Here is a 26,880-nt window from a genome sequence, read left to right as displayed (position 1 = left end):
GCTGCGAGGCCTGTTTGCAACGCATGGGTGTCCTGATGTCCTTGTCTCTGACAACGGACCACAGTTCACGTCAGGCACGTTTGAGCGGTATCTTTTGGGACTGGGCATCCGCCATGCCCTAACGGCACCCTTTCATCCATCCAGCAACGGGCAAGCGGAAAGAATGGTGCGCTCGACAAAAGAGGCACTGGCGCGCCTGGACCGGGGAGACTGGCATGAGCGGGTCGCCGAATACTTGTTCGTGCAACACATCACCCCTCATGCGGCCACAGGGAGGAGTCCTGCTGAACTGCTTATGGGCCGCCGCCTCAGGTCACCACTCGACCGGCTACACCCGGACTTTGCCGTGGCTGAACCCCCAGGCTGTGCCAACGCGCCACGGTCATTTGTCCCAGGAAACCAGGTCTTTGCCCGGAACTATGTGGGGGACATTCCTTGGGTGCCAGCCACAGTAGTGGGAGTCACTGGACCTCGCTCGTACCAGGTGGCACTCGAAGACGGACGCTTGTGGCGACGGCACATAGACCAGCTTAGGCGCAGGGTTGGGGACTTGGACACTACCGAGGTGCCCCCAACTGCGCTTGCGGCTCCAGAAGAGACACGTACAGATGGCGAGGCCCCACCTACACCTCCCTCGCAAACTGCCAGCGTGGAGCCGAACCAAGCCGCTTCAGAGGGTCTGCCAGACTTACCACAGACTCAGACCACTCCACTTGCGGAGGCTCCACCCACAGCAGCGGATCCAGGGGATTTGGTTCCAACGCCACCTAGGGTCGCACCACAGCCTCAGCAAGAACTGTGTGGCCCTCCGGACTTGGCTACCAGTCCCCGGCGGTCTGGCAGAGTTCCCAAGCGCCCAACTTATTTAAAGGACTATGTTGTTGGACATGTATCACTGTTGGTCTAAGTATGGGAAATGTAACCAATATGCTTTTGTGCCTAATTGAACCATTACGCGTAGTGCTGTATATAAGGAAACCATTACGATTGTAACTAACGCCTTATCTCGGTGGGGAGGGGTGTTATGTAGTGAAGTTTCACCCTGGGCCAGCAGGGGGATACTGTATATAGTTTTCAATCAGGTCTGTAGATAGTTTTCCCTCAGGTCCGCGTCAGTTATTTTAGGCGGGAACTCTGGGCTGTTACAATGTTGACAGCCGGCTGCCTATAAAAGCAGGCCGGCTGAGCTGTTTGCCGTCAGTTCTATTCCAGCTTACGAAATAAAGAGCTAGTTGGAGAAATCGCTGTGTCGTCGGCTATGTCAACCCACAACTTAACAATATATATATGCCCATGCACCCATACTTTGGTTATTCAAACAGTTACATTTGCCACATGGCATGGCTGGCTGCATCTTGCCTGGACTCTGACGTTGCCACTCATTTCCCATTTGGGCTATTAACTGGGTTGCCTTTCCACCTGGGAAGACCCCGGCAAAGTAGATGACAAGCAAACAGTGCAAACAGTGCAGCTGTGTCTCCCTCTTCACAAAATGGTGTAGAACTGTCCACTGAGCCTCACAGTTAATCGGGCAGTGATGGCTCTCTTCTTGGATGGCATCAAAAGATAACTAGATAAATTCATGGAGGATTAGTCTATCAGTGGCTATGAGCCACAATGCCTACGTTCTGCCTCCACTGTATGCTAGGAATTGCTAATGGGGAGAGTGCTGGGGGGCTCAGGTCCCACTCGCAGGCTTCCCAATAGGCATCTGGGTTGTGGGACCAGACCTATTGGGCTCTCCTGAAGTTCATACGGTGCCTTACAGAAACTGCTCTGTGGAAGTGAGATTGCCAGTGAAGCCTAAAGGAGAACCCACGCTGGACCTGGCAAACATCACAAACTACCTCATCGAAGAGAAACTTATGAAGCCCTTCCGAAGGCTGTACAGCATCAATCCAGCTGCAGAATATTACCGATTCAAGCAAAGAATTATGGAGAGCCCGTTTGAGCGTAAGTCTTCTAAAACCCCTAATTTCCATTTGCTTCCTCTTATCTCATGGGGTATAAGACAGAAAGGAATGCAGAGCTGTTACAACAACAACAACCCCATGTGTTCCCTGCATCTCTGCAGTTTCCTTCACAGCTTCCACTTTAATTGCGCAAATGTAAATTTCCGCTATGCACTTGAACCCTTCTTGCAAAATGCTGGAAGTGACCTCAGTGCAGATGTCCAGGCCAATGTTTGAGGTTAGGTCCCACTGCCTGGTAATTGCATAATGTACCCTGTGCTTGCTGTCCTGGAATGGGGTTTGGTTGGTTTGGCGGTTGGTTTGTGTTACTGGATAGAAAGCATCTCTGGCTTAGCCATTTCAACATGCCTTGTATGGAGAAGGTCCCTGGCATCTCCAGAGAGGGCTACAAGGGACTCCTTTCTACAATCCTGGCAAACCACCACCTGTGGAACAGTACAGAACTAGCTGGATTTGAGAGTCTGGCTCAGTTGAAAGCAGCTTCCTATGTTCAGCTGGGCCTGCTCCATAGTTTAGGGATTTCTATTCCTAGGCTTGCCATATATCCGGAAAATTCTGGACATGCCAGGAAATCAGATGCCTAAAATGGTGTCCTGGGATTTTTTTTTTAATACATTTTTATTGATTTTTTAACATATCATTTCCAACAATCATTTAACATAAATTCTTATCTTTTACAATATTTTAGATTTCCATCAACAAGCTCTGAAGATTTTCCATACTTTATCACTTATTCTGCATTTCTTAATTTCTCTATTACTTTTAATTATCATTAACTACGGTAATAATTCTCTTCATAATCTTCATTGCAATATTTCACATAATCCTCCTTACAGAACTTCTTGCAGTCCTACTTGCATAATCTGTTTATTACAGTTGCTTTTTAGATAGTTCAAATATTTACTCCAGTCTTCTAAGAATCTCTGATCCCACAGGTTTCGAATCCTTCCTGTTAATTTATCTAATTCTGCGTAGTCCATTAACTTCATTTGCCACTCTTCTTTCATCGGTAATTCTTCTTGTTTCCAGGGAAATTTTTTGAATTCTAAGAGCTTTCCAGAATTTCCCGTACATATTTTCCTCTGAGCAGCAGAAGGAATGTCCCCGCTTACATGGGAGACCCAAAGCACACCCCCTCCTCACGTGCAGCAGCCCCAACTGAGGAGGAGGGGGGGGGTGTGAAGGACAGTGGAAAGAGGGCAAGAGCAGCCCCAAGTGCCTGCCAGCCGTCCAGAAAGGAAAATAAAGATGACTCTGTTATCCTGCCCCCACCTTCCTCCCCCCTCAAGAGCTGCTGCATTCCCTTCTCAAAGCTGCCTCAAGGAGGACAATTGCTCCCCTTTCTAGGACACAGAGCAGGAGGCGAGAAGCCTGGCTAAAAGGGAACATGGCATGTTATGTACTGAGTTGAATAGGATCCAAAATGCAGCAGTCTGATTGGTCCTAGAAAAATGCAGCAGTATGATTGGTCCGCAGGAGCCACCCAATCCAGCTCCAGGTGGAAGTGAATCCGCAACCTGATTGGCCTACAGGAGAATCACATAATTAGCCAATCACATGCGGCCCATTATGTAAATAATGTATTTAAAGCAGATATTTTGGGGGAACTTTCATTTCCTTGCTACTATGAGCTGAATAAGGAGCGTGAAATCCACACTCGACTCCGAGTATATTTCAGGGCACCTGTGGCTACTTGCTCAGGAGCAGGTCCAAAGGAACTTATCTCCTCAGTCCCACCCTCCCAAAGCAGGGTGGAAAAACTTCAACAAGGAATCTCCCTTTCTTTCCCTGCTAGAGGAGGAAGAAGAAAAAGAATTGGCTCTTGAATTTTTTGTTTGTTTGTTTAAAATTGTCCTTTTTCTTTGTTTCCTAAAAAAGTTCAACAACTTTGGGGGTGTTAGAGATGTTGCTTTTTGAAATACGGCAAGCCTAGCTGTTCCAACACAGGTTGTGGGTGGTTTAGTGACCCCACTTTTCACATCCTCCCAGATCATGCCTTGTTGATGGGGAATAAGCACCTGAGGACATTCGACGGGAAAATATACAGTTTGACCTCCAAATGCAGTGTCCTCCTCGCCAAGGATTTTGTTCATGATGCATTTACTGTAATATTAAATCTGACCAGCAGTGGCAGACGGTCACTACATATCACCATGAATGGTACCACTGTTGTTATCTACCCAGAACAGAAGGTAACTACAGGTCTTCTCCATTTTTACATCTGTGTCTTAACTTTGGAGTGCAATGAGTTTGGTATTTATGCTTTCCAGGTCTTAATTTTGTATTTATATTGAGGAGGTTCTTATTGATAGGAAATGTGGGCTGACTAAATCTATAAACCAGAGGAAATTGTTCTGGAGTCTGGCCAGTGTTAAGTTTACATACAGATGAGAGTGGGGGGGAGGGGAAATGGGTGTGGGGCTGCTAAGGGGTGGGGCTTGCAAAAATACTGTATTTTTTGCTCTATAAGACTCACTTTTTTCCTCCTAAAAAGTAAGGGGAAATGTGTGTGCGTCTTATGGAGCGAATGCAGGCTGCGCAGCTATCCCAGAAGCCAGAACAGCAAGAGGGATTGCTGCTTTCACTGCACAGCGATCCCTCTTGCTGTTCTGGCTTCTGAGATTCAGAATATTTTTTTTCTTGTTTTCCTCCTCCAAAAACTAGGTGCGTCTTGTGGTCTGGTGCGTCTTATAGAGCGAAAAATATAGTATGTGCCCTGGAGTGAGTCCCAAGGACAAAAGAAAGGGCTGCATTTACCCTCCAGATCTGAGATTCCCCAACCCCAGCTGTGCCCCAAAGGCCACTTGTGGGTGCAGAATTTCTAGAATAATCCAAGGCCACCTCACCAACTTATTGCAAACCTCTTTGCATTCTGAAAACCCAGTCTTATTGTAACCTCTATTCCCCTGCTGCTTTTAAATAGATCTACAAGAAGTACAACTATTCCCTGACAGAGGAGAACTGCCAGCATTTTGACATCCCTCCTGAAGCAAATGGCCTTGCAATCCAAAGATATTCTGATCTTGTAGAAGTGTCCATGACCGATGGGGCTTTGTTTTCATGTGATCTTCGCTATGACATCTGTACCCTTACTTTGGATGGATGGCATCATGGTTTGTACTCTGCGTTTTGAGCTATGTGTGGTGGATAGCAACGTAAGACGCCATCGCTTCCCGTTCCACCCTGTATATGCCACATGCAGATCTGTTTCTGTTCTGCTGCACTTTGTCTTCTGCCCAAACCTGATATTCGTCTTGCTTTCCACTATGGCGAAATTATGTGACTAATGTAATATATCTCCCGCCAAACTTAATTTAGGGCTGCCATATGCTGGGAATTTTCCGGACAATGCCAGGATTCAGCCCTCGTAAACAGTGCCCAGGCAGAAATTGCTGAAATGTCTGGGAAAATCCAAATGTATGGCAACCCATGTCCATGTCAGACGTGCAGATTTGGGCGAATTTCCTTTAAAATAGCTCAAAACTTCTTCATCATCATTCTAAGATATTGCAAAAGAAGCTCAACAACTTTGATCAAAAAAACCTTAACATTTCCCCACACACACACTTTTTGAAATATGGCAACCCTAGCCTAGTTGAACAAGTAATGTTTACAGCACTACTTTAAAATGGGGGTGGCGGGTGGAGAGGTGCTACAAGGTCATCTCTCGGAATTTCCCCAAATAATTAGTCCTTAACCAGCATGAAACATCCCACAGTCCTTCCCTTTGAGGTGGTTGAGACTTGCTTTCTCTTGCATTTTTAGGCGTGTCTGCCGGTCTTTTTGGTACCAATGACAACGAAGCGGGCAACGAATGGATGCTTCCAGACCATTCCTATGCTGGCAATGTGCAGGAGCTCGTGCATGCATGGCAGGTATGCCAAGGACGCATTTACATTGCAGAGGAACCACTGAGTGTTGTGGGGAGGGCTGCAGCTCCGTGGGAGAGCAACTGCTTGGCACGCAGAAGGTCGCAGGTTCAATCCCCAGCATCTCCAGGTAGGGTTGGGAGAGAAATCCCATCGCTGAAATCCCGGAGAACCACTGCCAGTCAATGTAGACAGTACTGAGCAATTATTTGGCTGTACAAACTTGGGCATGTGGTTCAGCTCTCTGCAGGCTAATCTCAAGCTTGCAACCAAGGTATACTGTACGGTTTACTGTTTGTGGTTTGTCTAGGAGGGCTAAACCACGAACCCACATTTGGAGCACATATTAAGTCATGCATGGGTAGGTGTGGGAAAGCTGCATACAAATAAAACGCTTTTTTAAAATGAGTCGGCTACTGGCCTTTTCAAAATAGTCTTATAAATAAAGAAATAATGGGGTGGAAGGTTCACAGGCTATGAAGGACTTGCTCACAAATTTATTGACAGCTGCACGAATTATGATAGCCAGGACGTGGAAGGGGCAAGCAGAATATATAATGGAAGAATGGTATAAAGAGGTGTGGGGTATAGCTATTAATGATAAATTAGCATGTGCCATTAAGGTGTGACGGGGAATATGCAGGAGAAATGATTTTGAGGAGATACGGAAGGTGTTTGTAGAATAAGTACTGTTAAAATGGAAAGGGGTCAAACCATTGCAAGAGGTGATGAAATTTTGGGAGGTTGGATAGTTACAATGGAATGGTCTTGGTGGTGGGGCACACATTTTTATTCTCATTTATTTAAGATTATTATAAAAAAATAAGTAAGTAAAATGCATTTGATTTTCGCCACCCAGATGAGCAACCAGTGCAGCCAGATGAAGAGGACCCCCAAGCCGTGTCTCGATTCATCTAGCCCTGAGATCTGCAAAGCTTTCTTCCTGGATGCCGATTCCCTCTTCAGGAACTGCTTCAGAGTAGTGAGTACCTTTTTTTTTATTTTTTTGGTCAAAACAGGACACAAGATATGAGTTTGCTGCTGTTTGCACACCATCATTCCAGCCTACCTGAGGTCTTCGCCAGCTGCCCCTATGTCACCAAGCCAAGTTCAAGATTCTGGCAGCTCTGGTTTTAAAAGGCTCAGGATATAGGTAATGGCAGGGGAAACCCCTGCGTGAGACCCTGGAGAGCCGCTGCCAGTCAGAGCTGGCTATACTGGACTACATGGGCAATAATGGAAGCTTCCCTATCTGCTGTCTCTGTTCGTGATGACAGAAGCAATCTTAGACCAAAACAGACGGTTCCAGATTTCTTCCCATGGGACTTAGCTCCTCTTTCTTTTAAAGGTGGACCCAGAACCATTCTATGTCCTGTGCAAAACTGACATGTGTGAACTGCAGAGTGTAAAAGCGGCTTGCACCTTGGCTGCGGCATTTGTGAACTTGTGCAGCAGAAATTTTGTTCCCTTGCAGATGCCGATTCAATGTGGTAAGTAGGTTGTTGTTGTTGTTGTTGTTGTTGTTGTTGTTGTACGTGTTTTGGAGGGGGGTTGGTCTGGCTGTCTTCAAATAATCTAAGGATAGCATGTCAATTATGGCTTCCACTCAACTCCTCTATGAGGAAAGGGACTTTTTGATTTAGAGAAAAAGTGACATAATAGAGGTTTATAAAATAATGTGTTGTGAGGAGAAATTGGATAAAGAAAGGTTTACTCCCTCTCTCATAGCATAAGAACTTGTGGACATCCGATGATGGGGAATTTTGTAAGATTCTGGACAGATTAAACAAAAGTGCATCTTCAAGCAGTGCATATAGGAAACTGTGACTTGCTCCCACCAAGGATTCAACTGCTTGAATAGCCAGGCCAGCTTTTTTAACAATGACCTAAGTATGGGTCCTTAGGGTAACTGGGGAAGTGACTCTGTGCCACAGGACAAATGGGTGGGGGCTCCTCCCTCACCTGTCTAGTAGTTAGAAGGAACCAAAACCTTGTGAGAGTTGTGTGTGACAGCTAGAAGCAGGTGGCAGGCTGTAGCTTGTGAGGGAGAGACATGCTTGATATCTGCTTGAATCCAAGGCTGTGGCTGTAGAAGAATCAAGACCTCCTTGGGACGTTAATGCCGTGAGCTCCTCCATTATAGGCTCAGGTTGCATATATAAATAAACCATATAGCTAAGAGACACCACCCTGTCCTTCATTCCAAGGAAGCTGAACTCTGGGTACGCGCCTGGAACCTCAGTAATCTCACACTGCTCAGATATGGGGTGGCAAGGAACAGCTTATAACCAAAATTGCCAGAATGTTTGGGTCTAGGGTTGATCTCATGTGCTTGTATTATTATTTTGATTATGCTTTTCTACAGTTGATCTCCCCATCAACCTTTTTTATTTCAATTTTGCAGACCTGAGGCTGAAAGACAGCAGCTTGCCTAAGACCGTGCAATGAGCCCATGGCAGAGGCAGAGACTCGCACTCAGGTCTCCCAGATCTCAAGGCTGACTCTCTAATGGAGGACCAGCCACACACTGGCTCTTGGTGTACTTAATCTGTTTGGAGGCCCAGTCTGCCAGCCAGCTACTACGTGGCTTTAGTGAAGAAACCCGGGGAATAGTTAGACCTGTCTAACTTTCAGATAGTTTCTGATTCCACTTCATTCTGAAGAAGGCGAAAATGTGCCTTTCTGTGCTCAAAACAACTTTGCTTAGCCTTTACCATAAAGAACATCCAGCATGAAAAGCATCAAGCGCAGTAGAATTTATAATAAATGGAAATGTGAAGTTATGTTGTGTTAACAAATGAAGAATCTCATTGTAGAAGGGTGTCTTGCTCAGGCTGCAAACAGGGAAATCCAGGCTCTGAATTCTGGCAGCTCTGAATTTAGGATCCTCAGAATAAATGCAGAACAATTCCTGAAATTTCCCTTTGACACATGGCTGGTAGGTGTATTCAACACCTTTCAGCGAAATGCCTCATCTCTGCTCTTGCTTTCAATCCCCAAATCCAGCAATCATCGACATGAACTTGATATTGCCATGTGCTAAATCCATTCCTTAGAATACTTTTAAACTGCCTGTGCAGACTGAGTAATGGCATGTTAGAAATCGCTGGATGAAATGTCTTGGCTGCCATATCACCTTAGATCTTGTAAGTTAAATAGACTGAACTATTTTGATTGAATAATAATAATAATAATAACAATAAACCAATTATTAGGAAAATCATGCCACGAGGTTGTCTTTATTTACCAGGGTTTTAGGGGGTTTTGTGACAGATGGCAGTGATAGCCAACAACTTATCAACAACGGTTGCTCTGGAATATTTCAACAGTGAACTTAAAGCAATTTATAAATACAATGTAACAAACAACAAAACCAGTAAGAGAAACATTAAGCCAAATAAAACCATTAATTAAAAAAGAGAAGATTGCCTTCATTTTACATGTCCATTTAAGACATTGCATGACCGCCATATAAGACACTGCATTATGAAGTTTGTACAAGACACACCCTGGGAACTGTAGGGTGCTAGGAATCGAAGCTCTTGGGGTGTGAGGGGTATGCTCCTTTTGAAACTAACTGCAGGTCAACTTCCAATTTGCCTCACAGGAAACCATTCGTAAATGAAATAAATACATCTTGTAATACAATATAAACATATGCTTGGCTCTTACTGCTTTAGGCTTCAAGAGAAGGCTCACATGACGGACTGAATACACCTTCATGTGGAAAAATGAGTAGCCTCTGAACCACAGAAGCTTTTGTCATAATTAGTTCTTAAGATGCAGCAAAGAACAGCAAACGGTTCTTGTTGCAACACACCTGTACATATCTCATCAGATGCTAGTCCCATTGAGTTCAGCAGGGCTTGCTCTCAGATAAGTTTGAGGGATCCCCAAGGGGTGAAAATGAAGGCTTGGAAAAGATGGGCAACTTGGGGGAGTCGATGGAAGCACCTGCTCAGAGGACCTTTCTCATCACATCCACACCACCACACCCTTAAAGCATATGGCTTTGTCCAAAGCGCCTAGAGATCTATAATTTATCCTAATACCTGTAGGATTTGCACCCGCAAAACCATTCATTCACTCCATTTGTATCCTGCCTTTTTTCTCCAAGGAGCTCAAGGTGGCAACTAGGGTTCTCCCCCTCTTCATTCAACGCTCACAACAACCCTGCAAGGTATGTTAGGTGGACAGAGGCAATGAGTGGCCCAGTGTCACCCAGGGAGCATTATGGCAGAGTGGGAATTTGAACTCTCCTCTCCCAGGTCCCCGTAGTCGCTACACCACGGCCTACTAGAGGCAGTGTAGTGTAATGGCCAGGACTTGGGAGAACAGGATTCGAGTCCTGTTACGGTAAAAATCTGAGTGCGAGACTGCTCTGCCACTCAGCTCGTCGGACTAAGTCCGCGGGTCCCTGCGGAGGAAAATGAGCTCAGCCAGAGACAGGAGCAAGCAGCAGAAGATCCAAGTTTATTGCGCAACAGGTTCAAGGCGAGATTAAACAGCGAGAAAGGGGTGACATAAACTTTTGAAACTTCCCTCCATGTCCCAGAATACAGTGCAAAATACATCCCAGTTACATCATGAATACATTAAAGAGAGGTTGGGTTACAAATGATTAACATATGGAGGAGGGAGGGGGGAATATGCAGAGCTGGAGATATGCGCAGATAAGCACATCCTGATGAGAAGACAATGGTCCATGTACTGGCATTTCCAGGAGGAAAGGCTTGGCAGAGTGATTTGACAGGATTAGGGTCTTGACACCTTGCTTGAGGGATTATGGAGGACAGGGGAGGTGTGATGGAGTCCTAGAGAAATTGAGCAAATTGGCACGTTGATTTTCTATGAATTTTATAGATTTTAGTCCCTTTTGACATTGACAATTGGAAATAAATTGATATATTGTAGCGAAGAAGAAGGTGAAGAAGACATGCCCCCCCTTCCATATCAAGTCCCCACTCAGTCATGACCTTGAGGGCCAGTAACCGTCTCTCAGCTCTAGCATACAGTGGAGGAGAGCGAGAAGCGTATACACCGCCTCTGAGCTCCTTGGAGGGGAAAAAAAGGTATAAACGAAATAAATAAGACACTAGAGGGGCGGAGTGGGGGAAATTTATTCTAACTAAGGAGAGTAACACCCGCAGAGCACAGCATGGCTTGCCCCGCGCGCATGCGCACGCGAGGGCCCCGGAGGGGGGAACTCGGACCTCAATTCCAAGACGAGGAGAGGTAAAGGGGCGTGTTACGGCTGGCGGCGGCCTTTTACGACAGCGAGCGGGTTTCCCTTGACGGCAGGAGGCGCCGGAAGTAGCGGAGCGCAGGCGGAAGTGGGAGAGGGGGAAAGGAGAAGGCGGGGAGCAAAACAAAAAGGGAGAGGCGGCGGCGGCGGCGGCGGGACGCAGGCGGTGGGCGCTGGGATGTGAGGTGGAGGACGTGGGGCCGGAGAGGTGAGGGGACGCAACTGGGGCGGGGAGAGCTAGGGAGCTTCCCCTTTTCCTTCTGGGGGGGGGGTCTCTGAGGAGGAGGGGGAGGGGGGCTGAAGACTTGGGGCGGGGAGAGAATGGGGGAGGGAAAGCGTTCTGTGCATGCTCAGAGGCCCTTTCCCCTTCTCTTCTAGTCAGGGAAGGCCTTCCCCGGTCAGTGTCCCCTTATATCTCCCCCTCCCTCTTCTATATACGTTGTGATAGGAAGGGGTGGCCTTGGAGGGAACTTTTATTTTTTGCTCGAGGGTTTTCCCTCCCCGTTTGTGGCTTGTCGCGCCCCCGCCCCACCCCCCAACCTCCTTGCTCCCCTTACACATAGTTTATTGCCTGTGTGTGTGTGTGTGTGTGTGTAGTATATATAGCCTGGTTTTCTCATGCAGTGTGGCTTACAAAGCAAATTGCAGTAATTTCAATTTTAAGAACCTGACGGTGATAGCTTAATAAATTGCGTAGCGGATAAAGCAACCCGACAAACGAACGAGAACTCTGAAAAGGGGAACCGCTAAGGCTCAGGAGCCAAATCAACGAGCTCTCCTCTAGAGTTTTTCTCCCTCCCTGGTAATTAATGTAAAACTCCTAGTAGCCACTTGGGTGAGTCACAGTCACTCCCCGCCGCTGCATTAAAGCTCCTCGTCCCCCATGGCATCTCCCCGGGAGCCCTTTTCCCTCTGTTTGTAGCTCCCCTTGCTCCTCTCGCAGCTGCTCTCAACTCCTCGGCTCCTTCAAGCGTCCTCTTGCTTTATTCCATAGCCCAAAGCAAAGGCCCAGCAGAGTAGCTCCCGAGGTGAAACTTTTTAATCTAAAATATATACACCCTTGGTAGCTGGGCTTGTGAACTGTTTCTCAGCCAATGCTCAGGGCAGTTTGAAATTTTAAAATGGCATAGTAAAGGTCTATTAAGACTACTTTTCATTGCATATCCATCTTCCATACCCCAACTCCCTTAGCAGCCTGATAGTAGTGGAGTGGGGTTGGTGTAACCACAGTTAAGCATAGTAAAGGCACAGGGTTATGTTACTAACAATATGTGGAGTTGTAAGAACCTGGGAGATATGCAAAATTTTACTGGGAAGCCTACAGAAGAAAGCTAGTAGAGATGGAGTAGAAGATAAGGAATTGAGCAGGAATGTTTTGAAAAATAATGTATGTGTACACTTGTTATGTTTGTAAGCCTGAGTGCTGTAACAAAATGAAGCCTCCCCCCCCCCCCAAGTTGGCTCATAAAACTAGTTTTCTTTATAATGTTTCATGTAAGGGCTGCATCTCTAAAAAATAAAGGTTAAAAGCTGTGAAGAAATGAATTTACTTGGTGAATTATGTTGGGGAGTGGTTATGGCTTTCTGCAAAATATAAATTAGTAGCAGATATGGGTTGTGCCATATTTCTGGAGAAGTTCCCCTGGAAGTGCATATGACTCCTCCTTTAGTGACTTTTAAAGGATTCCTGCAGCATTTTAATTTCAGTCTACTTTAAGTTTTTAATAGCTGTTTCTTACAGAGGTGTTGACTGCTTAAAGTGGTATAATCATAATTTTAAATTGTTGATTTTGTATCTCTTATGACTGGTTTTATATGTTGCCTTGTGAGGACACTTGTCCTGGAAGGCAGGATATAAATCTTACCATATAATATAAATAAATAGAAGAAAAAGAGGAGTTTGGATTTGATTTCCTGCTTTATCACTACCCAAAGGAGTCTCAAAGCGACTAACATTCTCCTTTCCCTTCCTCCCCCACATAAAAACTCTGTGAGGTGAGTGGAGCTGAGAGATTTCAAAGAAGTGTGACTAGCCCAAGGTCACCCAGCAGCTGCATGTGGAGGAGTGGAGAAGCAAACCCGGTTCACCAGATTACGAGTCTACTACTCTTAACCACTACACCACACTGGCAGACTCTAGAGCAGACTTGGGGTGCTTTTAACAAATTATTTACTTATTAGTGAAGGTATACTGTTGTATACTGTGTTAGGGGGTGGTAGGCTCTGTGCCTGAGCCCCCTTCTAATTCTTGGACCCACACAGATTCAATTCCTGGAATAGCCCGGCTTGCTGGTGAGGTAATGGGCCACCAAGGGAACAAATAAATTGGTCAGGTGCCCTCCCCCAACTTGCTAATACTTTGAAAGACAAAGGCCAGAGTTGAGGGTTGAGTTATGTGAGGTAGAAGGTAGAGGTTGCAGGCTGGGCAGTTGGGAGAGTCAGAACCATTCCTGTTTTATGCTGGAGTCCAAGGCTGCAGCTACGGGAGGAGCCTTGGTTGCTAAAGCTGTGAGCCTCTCCATTCTAGGCACAGGTTGTATATATGTGCAAATAAGCCATATATCCTAAAGACACCACAATCTCCGCTGTCCCTCATTCCAAGGAAACCAAATCCTGGGTAAGCTTCTGGAACCCCTGGAATCTTGCACCTCTCGGAGATCGGGGTGGCGTGTAACAGTACTACCAGAAGTGGCCAGAATCAGGAAATCTGTATTCCTGTAGTTAGTGTTAGTCAATATTTGCTTATTTGTGGTGCTTGCTGAGAAAACAATGTGATTTCCCCCTCCCCCACGTGTGCATACAAACGTTATCTAGTAGTTTGTAGTCTACTTGCTGTAGGTGATATGGAACCACTTAAGCAAATATTCATAGGAGACTTCTGATTCTGAGCAGCCTTACTTGAACTCCTTTAGTTACTACTCTTTGACATCTGTAGTGAATTGGAAGGGAAGATAAACTTTGTCCAGGCTACTTTAACAAGCAGAACAGATGATTGCATAAATCCAGAAGCTTGTTTCCACATAGTATTTGCAACTAAAGGTTAATATTAACTAAACGTTAGGTCATTTTAATGATCATACCTGGATTGATTTTTTGATTTAAATACATGTTTTTCTTTTTTTTAGCAGGTAGAGAGAATGAAAGAAAGGAAAGATGTCAGAATGTTGACCTCTGTGTGGCAGTACAATGGAAGGAAACATAACGGAGGACGTCTGTACTAGATCGTTTGGATGGCTTCAGCAACAAAATAACGATGCTAGACCATGGCTCTGGAAATTCTCTAACTGCTTTTCAGCTACTGATCAGAGTTTCCCTCCTAGTGCAAAAGCGGTAGGATTTTGGCATACGTTTGCTGAGTGGAATGCTAGTACACCAGTGACCTGTTGAAGGTGCTAAGTGTCCTGTTTGTGTCATCAAAGACAGAAGGTGCAATGTATATTAAGATATTTAATACTCCTCTAAGGGGAAGTTTCCTTCTATCCCAGAAACTGATCATAAATGTGTCCTGCCTTATTAGAGGTGAGGAACCTGTTGTGCCTCCCTCCCCCCCCCCCAACCTGGGACAGTGGACTTCAGCTGCCATCAGCATGGGCACTGGTCAGGGAAGATGGGACTTGTCCACCTGGAGGTTCATATGTTTCCTACATTACACACAGATTCCCATTTTTGCTTTAAATGTTTAGACCAGTAAGCCCGCAACTCAAAATCACATATAGTCAGAGCGCGTTGGGTTCAGTGGTGGGTGGGCGATAAAGAGAGAGGTTTCCTTCATATTGAACCTGCCACCTTGACGTTATCAGCACCATGCTCTAACCAACTGAGCCATCCAGGTAGTAAAAGAGGAGGGCTTGGAGTATGCCAGCAGTTACCTTTTAACAACTCTTTACCTCGCTTTCACAGCATCTGTTTTCTGCCATCAGTCCCCTTGTTCTGCAGGCAACTGCAATCAAATCTTCATTCTGTTCCGCTTCCTGTGTTTAAAAAAAAATAAATCTAAATTGGTTCAAAACCCGATAAATATGTAAAATGAATATATGAAGTTTGCCTTTGGCCTACATAATGTTAAACTTGTTTAGTATCTGAGTTCCATGCCCTCACAGGTTTTGTCTGTTAGAGCCGTAACCTGGTGCTATAAGACTAAACGTATCCTCTGATCTTCTTTATAATGGCTCTTTACCCCTCAGAACGAGTCCATGGAGAATAAGAAAGCTGCTGTGGATTTGAAGGATGCGCCATCCCCCCACCATGCTGCTTTGAAACAGTTCCCAGCTGTCCCCCTTCCGAATGATCACACCCTTCAGCAAAAGCAAATCCAACTTTCATCTGGTTCCAAAGTAAGCTGTTGTACTCATAACTCTGATTCTTCCATTCATGCTCCTCAGCTACGTTTTGGTGGTAGTGGTGGCAGCAGCAACAGTGGTGGTGGTAGCTTGATTCACCCTGGCACAGTATTAGACTCACAAGGCACCGGCACAATCACTTGTCAAATAGGGTCAGGGTTTGCCTATCAATCTGCATCGTCATTCAAGAACGTTCCAACGCGAAGCGGCGTGGCAGGAGTGGCCAGTGACTTGTCTGGAGTGTGCCTGGAAAACGATGTCTCTTCTTGCCCACATTTCCCCTGCTGTGGGAAGCTCCACTTCCAGTCCTGCTACAGCAACGTCCACAAACTGCACCCATTTCCTACCCATCAGAGCTGCACAACTTCGGGCTACTTCTCCTGTTCCGAATTCACAAGCGGGGCTGCGGGGCTTTTGGAGGAGCACGTTGCACAATCGGAGCAAACGTCTTGTGCTTGCACCAACTCGCTGCACCTAAAAGTGGCACCTTCAGTTTGCTTAAAGGGCTCTCACTACTGCACTGAGTGTCTAACCAAGGTTTGTACCACACCATTTATAACATACTGTGTATACTGAAAATGTCAGCAGAGTATTTGGATGTTTTGTAGATTTAACCTGATATCTCTAGCCTTCCAATTAATATGTTGATTTAAACTGTATTTGGAATTGGGGTGGATGGTTGCCAGCTTCATAGAAATGTAAAACCCTCATTCTCTTGCGTCTCCTAAATCCTGTTTCGTAGTTTCTTGAGGAGCAGCATACTGCATCTAACTGTTCTAGAATAATAAACTTAGTATTCCCTTTCACTGGCACACAGGTTCAGTTCAGCTAAAGCTCCAAGCTGTGGTTAGTTGCCAGCCTGGTGCCCACGGATGACATGGCGCCCATGAAGGTTTCCAGTGTTGTCCCTGGGAAGGTGTCCTAGACTCTGAACTTTCTAATAAGAATAAGAATAATGTCTTTAGTCCTCCTAGAAAGGAAGTTAATAGGGTAAAATATGCAGGTACCTTGTTAGTGATTTTTGTGAAAGGGGAGTAATATGGCTACCTTCTATATTTGAGGGGTGATCACTGCTTTTATTAGACAACAATAGCAGCAGTGTATGTGAAAGAGATCTCCATAATCAGGACCAGCAGGGCATAGCTGACATCCCATGTAGTTGTCATGGGTGGCTGTCGCTCTCATTTTGTGTTTTGCCACGCTCTCCACAGCAACCATTTTGTGTTACACCATGCCCACTCCATGACAGCCATTTTGTCACTGAAGCAAAGGTGTTTTTCATCCTTCCCCCTGTTGCATTATTATTTGGCCAATCAAACAGATGCTAAGAAAACAGCATATTGGGGGGGGGGTGTTACTTTTTAAAGGTGAGTCATGTTTGTTACCTGAAACTAATGCCAAAGCAGAAGAAGTAACTCAAATCCTAAACTCGAGAATAAATGTTGAGGTTATTCAATAAGTGCAGTCCTATCACATTGTTGCCAGCAAATGTTGCTTCTTCAGCAACAACTTTTTGGCACTTGGGCAACGAAGCCTTTTAGGAGGGAAAGCTTGCAATGTGTGATCACATGTTTATGTCCACCCAGGCCCTACCACAGTAGAGCAGGGTAGGGATTGGTTACCAGAAGCCTGTGCTGTGGGCACCCACAATCTCCCATAAATGTGAGATGCTATTTTTACTACAGATGTATTTACAGCACCATTTGGATTTGTCCCTTGAGTTAATGTGGCAGTCTTTTAGCCTGTTTTTTCCTCCTCTCTGCCCTGTCAGTGGTGGAGACTGAGTGGGATGCGCATTGGCCTAGATCCAGTAAAGCAATTACAGTATAGCCTTATGTCTCAGTCCTGCACTGTTCACAAGTTGTGCGCTTTCCCCCTGGACTCCTTGCACCACAAGAAGCTATTTCAGAAACAGAAGAGGGAGACTTGATTCCACCCCTCTTCAAAGTGAGGAAGCTGCTCCCCCTTTTTTAAAGTTGCCAACCCAGGGTATGTATGAAATGTATGAGCTTAACTTATATAGACCCTTGCAGAATCACAGCAGGTCTCCTAGTCCACATAGAATGTAGGTCAGTTGACAGCACGCTGCGTTTATGTCTCTTAGTGTGGTTAATAAGTGATGCTGAACATTTTCCCAGCAGCCATCCAGAGAGAGTTTGGTTGATGCAGCTAAAATATGGCCAAATACAGCTCCTCCAAATGTCCAAGCTGCACCTGTCTCCCTCCCAATATGTAATGGCTGCGGAACCAAAGGAGTAAGAAAAGAGAAGACTTTACTTTTGGCGAGCAGCTTTGGTCAGTTGCCACAGAAATACGGTAAATTGGCATGTGTGCTTTAAAAAATGAATCATGGACTGTTTGATCTGTTTTAAGAGCATTATCTCTTTTAAGTGTTGCCTTTTGGGGTTGTCCTTTTTCTCCCACAGATTCATCTGTTAATGGGTGTTAGTCATTATGGCTGCATGGGACTAACAGGTTCAGAGGCAATTCCTAGTTACTGGAGAATAAATCTGGAAGGGGGGCTGTTGAAATCCTATCCTGCTAACGGGCTTCCTGAAGGCACCTTGATGGTTATTTTGGGATATCGGTCATAGATCAGCCTTTTTCTTTTCTTTTCTTTTTTAAATCCAGCAGGGCTTTTATTACATTCTTTGAAGTAGATGGGCAAAATATCTCTATCATTATCCTATTAGCATATTATCTGTGGCTGTGATGGCATGGAATGTAGTCTGCAAAATTGAAGCAGAGGTGGAGGAGGCAAGAAGGCCAGTCAGCCAAACCAGCCCATCCTTATTCACCGCTGTCACAAAGTGGCTATCCTTATTTCTCTCTTAGCAGCCCTTTAACCTTCTGGACTTTAAATAGCCCAGTCTGCTTCCTGTGCTGGGTACACTGGTCTCGTCCATTGCCATTTGCATTGCATAATGTGTGAGACAGAACTTTCTTTAAAACCTCAAAGTCTCAATTCTGCTGAATTCCTTTTGATTGTGAAATGTCAGAAGCCTCACATTGGGTTTTTTTCTTAGTTCTGCTTATTGAAATTAAAGATCCCAGTTTGTCTCAGGTGGAGTGAAATGAAATTCCAACATGTAAGGGTCAAAAAGTGCCTTTATACTGGAGTGATCCATTGGCCATAAAAAGTTTGCTCTGGAGTAAATGTAATGTGGACTACAGATAGACTGATGTTTTGACTAATGGTATTGTGCTGAACATTCCCCCTGATATATAACTTAAACTAGATGGATTTAATCCATGGGTGGTTAACTTGTGGCCCTCCAAATGTGGTTAGATCAGGACCTTTGAAGAGCCCCTAAGCAGCATGGCCATTGGTCAAGGATTATGGGAGTTGTAGTCCGGCAACATCTGGAAAGCTAAAGGTTAGCCATCCTGACAGTTCTCTGTGTAATTAATCCCCCAGATATAGCATTCTAACGTCTGGCAAACTTGTGAAGCTGCTGAAAATTCTAACAATAGCATATGACCACTTTCTATCTTTTCCAACTGTAGGATCTCCAGAGGTTGCTCTAACAGGCCAAGTGCTAGAAAATTTGCCTCCCATTGGAGTCTTTTGGGATATTGAAAACTGTTCTGTTCCTTCTGGCCGTTCAGCTGTGGCAGTGGTACAGCGAATTCGTGAAAAGTTCTTCAAAGGCCACAGAGAGGCAGAGTTCATTTGTGTGTGTGATATCAGTAAGGAGAGCAAAGAAGTTATTGAAGAACTGAACAACTGTCAGGTAAGCCTCTCTCCAGTTTCAAGTTTGACTTGGGGAAGCAAATAGTTCCTGAAACTACAGAGTTGGAGGGAGGGTCTCATAAGCCAGGAATCTCAACTAGAGCAACCCATGGCACATGGCCATCCAACCCAGGGGCAAAACTAAGCTTTATTTCATCTGGGTCAAAGACTCACTTTGGCACACACCCACACACATTTGCATACATACAAACACACAGGCTGGGACCCTCAATGGCCCCCCTCTGGAGGCTTAAAAACTGCCAATGAAGGAGAGTCCACCACCTTCTGAGGGAGTCCGTTCCACTGTCGAACAGCTCTTGCCATCAGAAAGTTCTTTCTGTTGTTTAATTGGAATCTCCTTTCTTGTAACCTTCATCCGTTGATTTGGGTCTTACCCTCTTGAGCAGGAGAGACTTTTATTTTTCCAGCTGCATTGCTGCATCTACAGGAAGCTTCTCGGGTGTTTTATTGGGTCCTGTTGTATTTAATACGAATGTTCCCTGTATTTCTTTAGGTGACAGTTGCACACATTAACGCAACAGCAAAGAATGCAGCTGATGACAAACTCAGACAGAGTCTTAGAAGGTTTGCTGATACTCACGCCGCACCAGCCACTGTGGTCCTTGTATCAAGTATGTATAAACAGTGCTTTAAAAAAAGAATATGTTTTTGTGGTCATTTGGTTGGTTTTTGCCCACATATAAGAACACGTGCTCAGTTTCATTCAGATTGATGCACAAACTTTCCTGATCACAGTAGTAATGTGTTCTGCACAACTTCTACGTAAAATTGTGTTCTGATCAGTGGGGATTTTTTTTTTCTTGTTTTGCTTAAATGAGCATAATATTAAAACTATTCTGGGTTTTAATTCGTCTTGGTTTTACAGTCCATGCCAAGATGGTTGCATTGGCTCAAGTGGGACTATGGAGAACAAAGGAACGAGATACAGTTGTACCTTGGAAGTCAAACGGAATCCGTTCTGGAAGTCCGTTCGACTTCCAAAACGTTTGAAAACCAAAGCATGGCTTCTGATTGGCTGCAGGAACTTCCTGCAGCTAATCGGAAGCCCCATCAGATGTTTGGCTTCCAAAAATTGCTCGCAAACCAGAACAGTCACTTCTGCACTTCCAGGTTTGTGGCGTTCGGGAGCCAAAATGTTCGGTAACTAAGCTGTTTGACTTCCAAGGTACGGCTGTACTTGGAAACAGCTTTGGGATTCTATCAAAGCCGATGAGTGCTGCATTGTAATATCCATTAATGCTCCTTCAAGTTTCCAGGTTTAGGAAGGATACAGATTGCTAGGGCCACAATCAATCATGGGGGACCTTCTAGGGGCCTTGTACCAGCAGTGGGTGGGGCCAAGGGCAAAAGTAAGTGGGGCCACATCTCTTACATAGGCTGGCATTATTAGAACTCAAGGACGTATTCCAGCCAAGGAAAACTACTGGGAAAGGGTGCAAAGTGGGTCTGCAGAGACTCCCAAAGGCCGTAGATTTGGATCTGGAGTGCTCCATTTGGTTCTCGGGTTGAAAAAAGTTTCCCTTGCCAGAATGAGCTCATCTGGAACATTGGCTGCCTTGCTTCCAGCTTGCCGGTGGTAACTGGTGCTGCTTTCAGTTCTCTTCTGCTTGACCACCTCCTTGCAGTACATCCTATGTCAGTGTGCACTGGAAAGTTTTTTGTCTCCTGCAGTTCCTCCATAAAGAAGCTCTAGAAGTAGCATCTCACAGAGACTTTCTTCCCAAGCTTGTCATTGAGGAACGAAGTCATAAGGGGGAGAGAGGGAGGGGGGAAGGTGAAATTATACATATAATGCTGCTGAATGAAGATGCACTTTCCTGGGAACTCATTAATTCTGTAGCCTGGAAAATATCCATGGAACTTGGTTGAAACTACCTTTCTCACCCACTGCACACACACAGTAATGCAGGCTAATAGCGTCCTCTGTCGGGGCTTACGCTGGGGATGCAGATTCCCCTGGTCCTCCATACGGTAGTCAGATAACATATCAAGAGCCACAGGTTTCCTCGCTCTGCTTTACACTCTGGAGCACCACCTTCTCGGCCTGTCTGATGCATCTGTATCTTATTTCTCCTCAGTTCAGGATGTAATCTGAGCCATGGCTCAGTTGAGGAAGGAGCACAAGTAACTAGCTGCCTTCTGAGTGTGTGTGAAGTCTGTTTCCTCCATGTTGAGCAACTACAACCTCCCCTTAATTCATTCAGCGTTTGGGAACTGCCATTTTAAATGAGACAGTAGTAGAAATAATAACAGTCAGAAACTGCTGCCTCCTAGTGCACCCCACAGTTGTTTGAGCACACAAAGCTGCCTTGTAGCGATTCAGACAATGGGTCTCTCTAACCCAGTCATGTCTACTCTGACTGGCAGTGGAGTCAGAGGCTCAAATGGAGGTTTCCCCCAGCCCTGCTGCTTGAGGCCCCTTTAACTCGAGCAGCCAGGGGACCTGTGTGCAAAACATATGCTTGGCCAATGATCTGTGGCCCTTCATATGAAGGTAGGCCATTGAAAGTTAAGGGTGAAAAGAGTTGCTGTGAATTCCTGCCTTTGTGTCCTTTAAGTGTGAGCAAGTCTTTTTTAAAGTCACACTTTACGGATGTCCACAAGAGACACCCTCTCATATTGTGTTCCCTTCCTGGCATTCTCTCCCCCCGCCCCCTTCCCATCTTCCAAAGTGGAAGGAAAAGAGGCAGTCAAAGAGTGAGATAAATTTATTGCTGGCATATGCCATTTTGGGGAAGGGGGGAGCGAGGAATAAACAAGCTACTGAATGAACAAGATGATGTTTTTCATTTACCAATGAGAGTCACAAGAATAAGTTCTCACTTTTAGTTCTGAATTATTCTGTGTGGCTGGGTCCTTATTAGTGGAGGCAGGCTGCCACCTGATTCTTGAAATGAAATTATCCTTTGGGTTTTTTAACAGAGGCAATGCAGTGAATAGTGGCGACCAGGAAAGGAAACAGGGTCCCAATATGGCTTTGTTGCCATATTGCAATATATCTTGATGTTCCTGAATAATTGATTTGCTGAGGCTTTTGGGGAAAAACAGCCTATGAAAATGTGAACTTGTCAAAACCGTCTTCAGTCAATGTTGGGCTTATGTTTTTCAGCTGACGTTAACTTTGCACTAGAGCTCAGTGACTTGAGACACCGTCATGGTTTCCACATAATACTGGTGCATAAAAATCAAGCTTCTGAGGCTCTCTTGCATCATGCTCACGAGCTCATCAGATTTGAGGAATTCATTTCAGATTTGCCTCCAAGATTGCCACTGAAAAAACCAGTAAGTGATTTTCCTCTCTGGTTTTTAGATGACTTGACTGGAGCACTAGCTTCCATTCAGCCAAAGTAATTGTATTTCTAGATGTGGTTTAGATTGGTCCTGGGTGTGATATGCAAATCTTTTAACAACTCAGGTGCCAGCAATACATGGTTAAACAGCTAGCTCCTGGTTTCGCAAGACTCTCCCATGCTCCAGTTGCATGTTAAAATTTCCTTTTAATGTATGCCAGCTTTACTCTGGGAATAATAAGCATTATGTTGCTAAAAGTGAGCATAAAACTTAACTGTTTTGTGAACTCTCAGAATACAGAAGGAAGTGCAAAATTTGGGACTTCTGTTGCAGGTTTTCATGAAAAGTTGAAGTGCTCTTGATTTTATGGAGAAGGTTGCAGTGATGTTGGTTTGCCCCCTCATTGCAGCAGGTGGCTTCGTGCAACTGCAGGTCTTTGTCCCCTCTGATATATTGCAGAAGAGCTGGGGACACTGGATGGATTTACATATGGAAGCAGACAGGAAGAGGAAGAAGAGGAGGGGTGTCGTACTCCTCCAATGTACATTAGGCAGCCACCATTTTAATTACCCAGTCATAGAATTGTAGATTTGGAAGAGACCCTGAGGGTCATCTACTCCAGCCCCCAGCAATGCAGGAATCTCAGCTGGAATAGACTCATGGTCCACTGCCATGGGACATGGGTGGACACCCAAAATGGATGCTACATTGCCCCAGGGCAGTTAAAAAGACAGAAGAGGAGACCCAGGCCAGCAGTGGTAGCTGGTAAATAGCCTGGCAATTAGTGGTGTCTGTCCAAAGCTTAATCTTTGGGGTCTTTATCGGCTCATGTTCCAAATTTTATTGACCACAAATAGTCCATAAGCTATGGTTTATCTGTGTTGCTGTTTCTTAATGATACAATAACCAGGATACTTTGTCTTCAGCTATGATTCTACCCCCTTGTCTCCAGAAGCCCACTAAAAACAGCCGTTGTCTTTTAGGCATGCCATACCCTGCTATATGTTTACAACCTGCCAACAAACAGAGACAGCAAAAGTGTCTGCTACAGGCTCCGCCGTTTGTCAGACAATTGCGGAGGGAAAGTACTGACCATTTCCGGCAGCAGCGCGATCCTCCGCTTCTTAAATCAAGACAGCGCTGAGCGCGCTCAGAAGCGGATGGAGAATGAAGACGTCTTCGGCAACAGGATCGTCGTTTCTTTTACCCCTAAAAACAAGGAGCTTGCTGAAGCCAAGAATGCAAGCTCTACCGGAGCGGAAAAAGTGAAGTCACCCAAAAAAGCGAACAAGAACTCAAAGCTGTGCCTCGTGGGCAGGGACTCCATTGATCCATCAGCAAAAGCTGCTGTGGGAAAAGGCCCTCAGTTGCACGGCTCTGTTGCAAAGAACACCAGTGTGAAGAGCTTACAGGTAATAGCTTCATTAATTTAAAATTCTGAGGTGGGTGAGACATATTCAGCCTTAGAGGGTTTTTTTTTTTAATCCACTAGTCTGCCCTACCCTTTGTCACCAGCCTCTCTGAAGTGTGTCCATCTAAGTCAAACCCAGAGTAGATCTATTGAAATGTGTGGACTTGTCAAGTTACAGTGGAAACCACACTTTTGCCCTTAGTGTCACATGCACTGCAGGCTCTGTCCCTCAAAATCTGTACACTGAACCCAGGTGCCCATAAATAGGTCGTCCTTGCATTCTGATGAATGTGCAAAACCACCCAGTTGCAGATGTTTCTACTGAACTTGCAGGGGACACAACCAATGCCACGTGCAATGTTGGGAACTGGGTTTCTGTTTGCTGCACCCCAAGGTTCCACTAACTGTTGTATAATAAGGACTTGTATTGTGCTTCCCATATTTAGATTCTGCTTTTGCTGCTCAAATATCTGCACTAGCTGCCCACATGCTACTGGACCTGGTTCAAGGCTCTTGGGTCCAGGTTCCCTTAAAGGCTTTATCTCAGATAATCCAGGGGAGTGCTCTTAATTGTCCCATGTGTTACAGTGGCCTGACTGGCTTTGACCTGAATTCAGGCATCTAGTGTCGCTGGTTCCATGCTGCAGAATATTTTTCCAGCAGAGATTCGGCAGGCATCCTTGCATTTGATTTTCAGGCATGTCTTGAAGGTATTATTATTCTGACAGACCTTTGCAGCTGCTTACAGATTTTCTTGGGCAGTCATCTTAATGATTGTTTTGTATTGCTGAAGTTTTATGAGACGGTTGTTCTATAAATTTACACGTAAATGATTTTCATTCATTTATGTAGCAAAATGTGTATACTGTTTGTTAAAAACGAACAGCAGCAACAACCTCTTAAGTGGTTAACCAGAAATATAAAACATTCAAAGTCTTGATAAAAGCAAGGAAGTCCAGGTATTTGAAAGCATTCAAAAGATGATTAAAATAAACAGTAGCTAAAAAGCAATAAATCACATGTAACTTTTTCATGTCTGGATAAGTTGCCCAAACAAAGATGTTTTAAGCAAAAACTGAAAAGAGTATTATGAAGGTGTCTGTCGTCAGTAGGTCAGGAATTCCAAAGTGTAGATGCTTCTTCTAAGGAATATTATTCTTAATATGAATTGAATTTATATACTGCCCTATACCTGCAGGTCTCATATTCATGTCTAAGTTGTGGGTTGCATTTAGTCTACCATAATCCCCTCTTGCTTGCTGACCTGCATAATTTTTTTCTTCAAGGAACTTTGCCGCATGGAGTCAAAGAATGCAAACATTACCGAGAATCACAAAGACCCACTAAAAGAGGACACTGCGCCATTGCAAAGTAACTCTAGTGCATCCAGTTCTACAGCCCTGGCAACCAAGAAAGCAGGAGCAGGAGACTCTGTTCACAAAAACAGTCTAAAGTACGTCAGGCGCAAGTTTGAATTTTGTAAAAAGCAAGAATTGAAATTGCAAGCTAATGAGGCCATTCTTCTTCATGCAGGAAAGATTCGCTGGCAGCCAGAAGCATCAGCAACTCCCCGGTAGAGAGAAAAGAGAAGGATGATGTATTCCAAGTTAGCTACCCATCTGCTTTCAGTATGCTCACAGCGTCAAGGCAGCTCAGTCCTGTGCTGATATCTCAAAGTCGCTGGTCCTCTAGGTAAGCAGCTCTTGCAGTCCAAAGCTCTGACAAAAGCAGAAGACCCCTGGGCTCCAGTTTTGGGGATTTCTCTGAATTCTCCTTTGGAATGCTTGTGCAGGGATGAATCCACCCCTGAGGTCTGCAGGGAAGCTTGTCATAAGAGCCAGCCCAAGATGCTTGGGAAACTTAGATGGGTTTAGTCTTGTTTCTCAGTATGCACGTGTGTCTGTGTATATATACCTGTCACCAGTGGATTAGTGCAGTGGTCTGAAGCCAAACTGAGGAATGTAGAAATTGGCTTATATTGCATATAAGACCCATTGGTCCATATCACTTAGTATTGTCTACACCAGCAGGAAGCCACTCTCGGGTTTCAGACAAGGGATATTCTTGGTGCTACCTGGAGATGCCTTGTGTGTGCAAATTGCTCTACTACTGAGCTATGGCCCTTAAGCTCTCTCCTCTGCTTTCATCCCCTTGCTGTCTTCTTGAGTGTTGGCTAGTGGTTGATCCATTATCTGTGTGCACATGCAAGGAGAAGAGAGCAATCCTTGGTGTGTCAGGCAGGCATAGGCAAACTCGGCCCTCCAGATGTGTTGGGACTACAACTCCCATGATCCCTGGCTAACATGACCAGTGGTCAGGGATGATGGGAATTGTAGTCCCAAAACATCTGGAGTGCCGAGTTTGCCTATGCCTGGTGTAAGGAATTGAAAGGTCGCAGTGACAAACCTGGGATACCCATTTTTGTAATGTGACTGGTGATGTTTGGAGACACTAGACCTTTGTTTTTAAAAGTGAAAAAAGGATCTTTACACAAGAATTTAAAGGTTGCTCTGTGTTTCTGTATTATGTGAATGTGACACTTCTTGACTTCATTTGTTCGTTGAACAGATGTGTGTAACTCCAGTCCGTGTGTTGCGAAATAGACCTGTTTGGGATTTGTTGCTGCTCACTGGAAGAGTACATGCTTTGCATGTCAATAGTCTCAAGTTCAGGTTCAATCCCTGAGACCCCCATCCAAAACCCTGGTGTAAAGACCTAGAGATGGGGTACCCAGCATGGTGCCCTCTAAATACTGTTGCATTATGATTCTCGTCAACCACAGCCAAGATGGTTGACAGTCAGGGATAGTGGAAGCTACACTCCCAACATCATCTGGAGCCACATTGGCTATCCCTGAGCCAGGAAGAGCAAAAATCTGATTTTAGCATAACTAACTGGATTTGGTATTCGAGATATTTCATATCTCTTAAAGAAAAATTACCTTGCTCTTTAAATGCCTAAAGCGATTTCTCCTTGTGTGTGTTATGTACAGTGGAA

General features: G+C 45.0%; 2 protein-coding genes across 5 annotated transcripts in view; both read left to right on the top strand.

Annotated features, from left to right (window-relative positions):
• Positions 1 to 9,065, top strand: part of LOC309329045 (uncharacterized protein) — an 87,305-nt gene extending 78,240 nt beyond the window's left edge. Inside the window, exons 59-65 of the mRNA XM_081839447.1 lie at positions 1,769 to 1,953; positions 3,963 to 4,165; positions 4,897 to 5,086; positions 5,739 to 5,848; positions 6,702 to 6,824; positions 7,191 to 7,332; positions 8,247 to 9,065. Coding sequence (XP_081695573.1) covers positions 1,769 to 1,953; positions 3,963 to 4,165; positions 4,897 to 5,086; positions 5,739 to 5,848; positions 6,702 to 6,824; positions 7,191 to 7,332; positions 8,247 to 8,290 — 997 coding nt within the window. The 3' untranslated portion in view covers positions 8,291 to 9,065. The remainder of the gene's footprint in view (positions 1 to 1,768; positions 1,954 to 3,962; positions 4,166 to 4,896; positions 5,087 to 5,738; positions 5,849 to 6,701; positions 6,825 to 7,190; positions 7,333 to 8,246) is intronic.
• Positions 9,066 to 11,146: 2,081 nt separating this feature from the next.
• Positions 11,147 to 26,880, top strand: part of MARF1 (meiosis regulator and mRNA stability factor 1) — a 37,037-nt gene continuing 21,303 nt past the window's right edge. The window contains exons 1-10 of one of the 4 annotated variants that reach the window (XM_081839500.1): positions 11,147 to 11,295; positions 14,213 to 14,417; positions 15,272 to 15,964; positions 17,569 to 17,743; positions 18,935 to 19,161; positions 19,675 to 19,792; positions 22,291 to 22,463; positions 23,456 to 23,884; positions 25,170 to 25,336; positions 25,417 to 25,575. In XM_081839500.1, the coding sequence (XP_081695626.1) occupies positions 14,274 to 14,417; positions 15,272 to 15,964; positions 17,569 to 17,743; positions 18,935 to 19,161; positions 19,675 to 19,792; positions 22,291 to 22,463; positions 23,456 to 23,884; positions 25,170 to 25,336; positions 25,417 to 25,575 (2,285 nt within the window). In that variant the 5' untranslated portion in view covers positions 11,147 to 11,295; positions 14,213 to 14,273. Of the gene's footprint in view, positions 11,296 to 14,212; positions 14,418 to 15,271; positions 15,965 to 17,565; positions 17,744 to 18,934; positions 19,162 to 19,674; positions 19,793 to 22,290; positions 22,464 to 23,455; positions 23,885 to 25,169; positions 25,337 to 25,416; positions 25,576 to 26,880 lie in introns of all 4 variants that reach the window. The other 3 variants (XM_081839501.1, XM_081839499.1, XM_081839502.1) reach the window with 3 other exon arrangements.

The sequence above is a fragment of the Podarcis erhardii genome (assembly GCF_964252035.2).
Source record: "Podarcis erhardii genome assembly, chromosome: 14".
Lineage (NCBI taxonomy): Eukaryota > Metazoa > Chordata > Lepidosauria > Squamata > Lacertidae > Podarcis > Podarcis erhardii.
The sequence above is the reverse complement of the archived record's forward strand: the minus strand, read 5'-3'. Positions and strand labels throughout refer to the sequence as shown.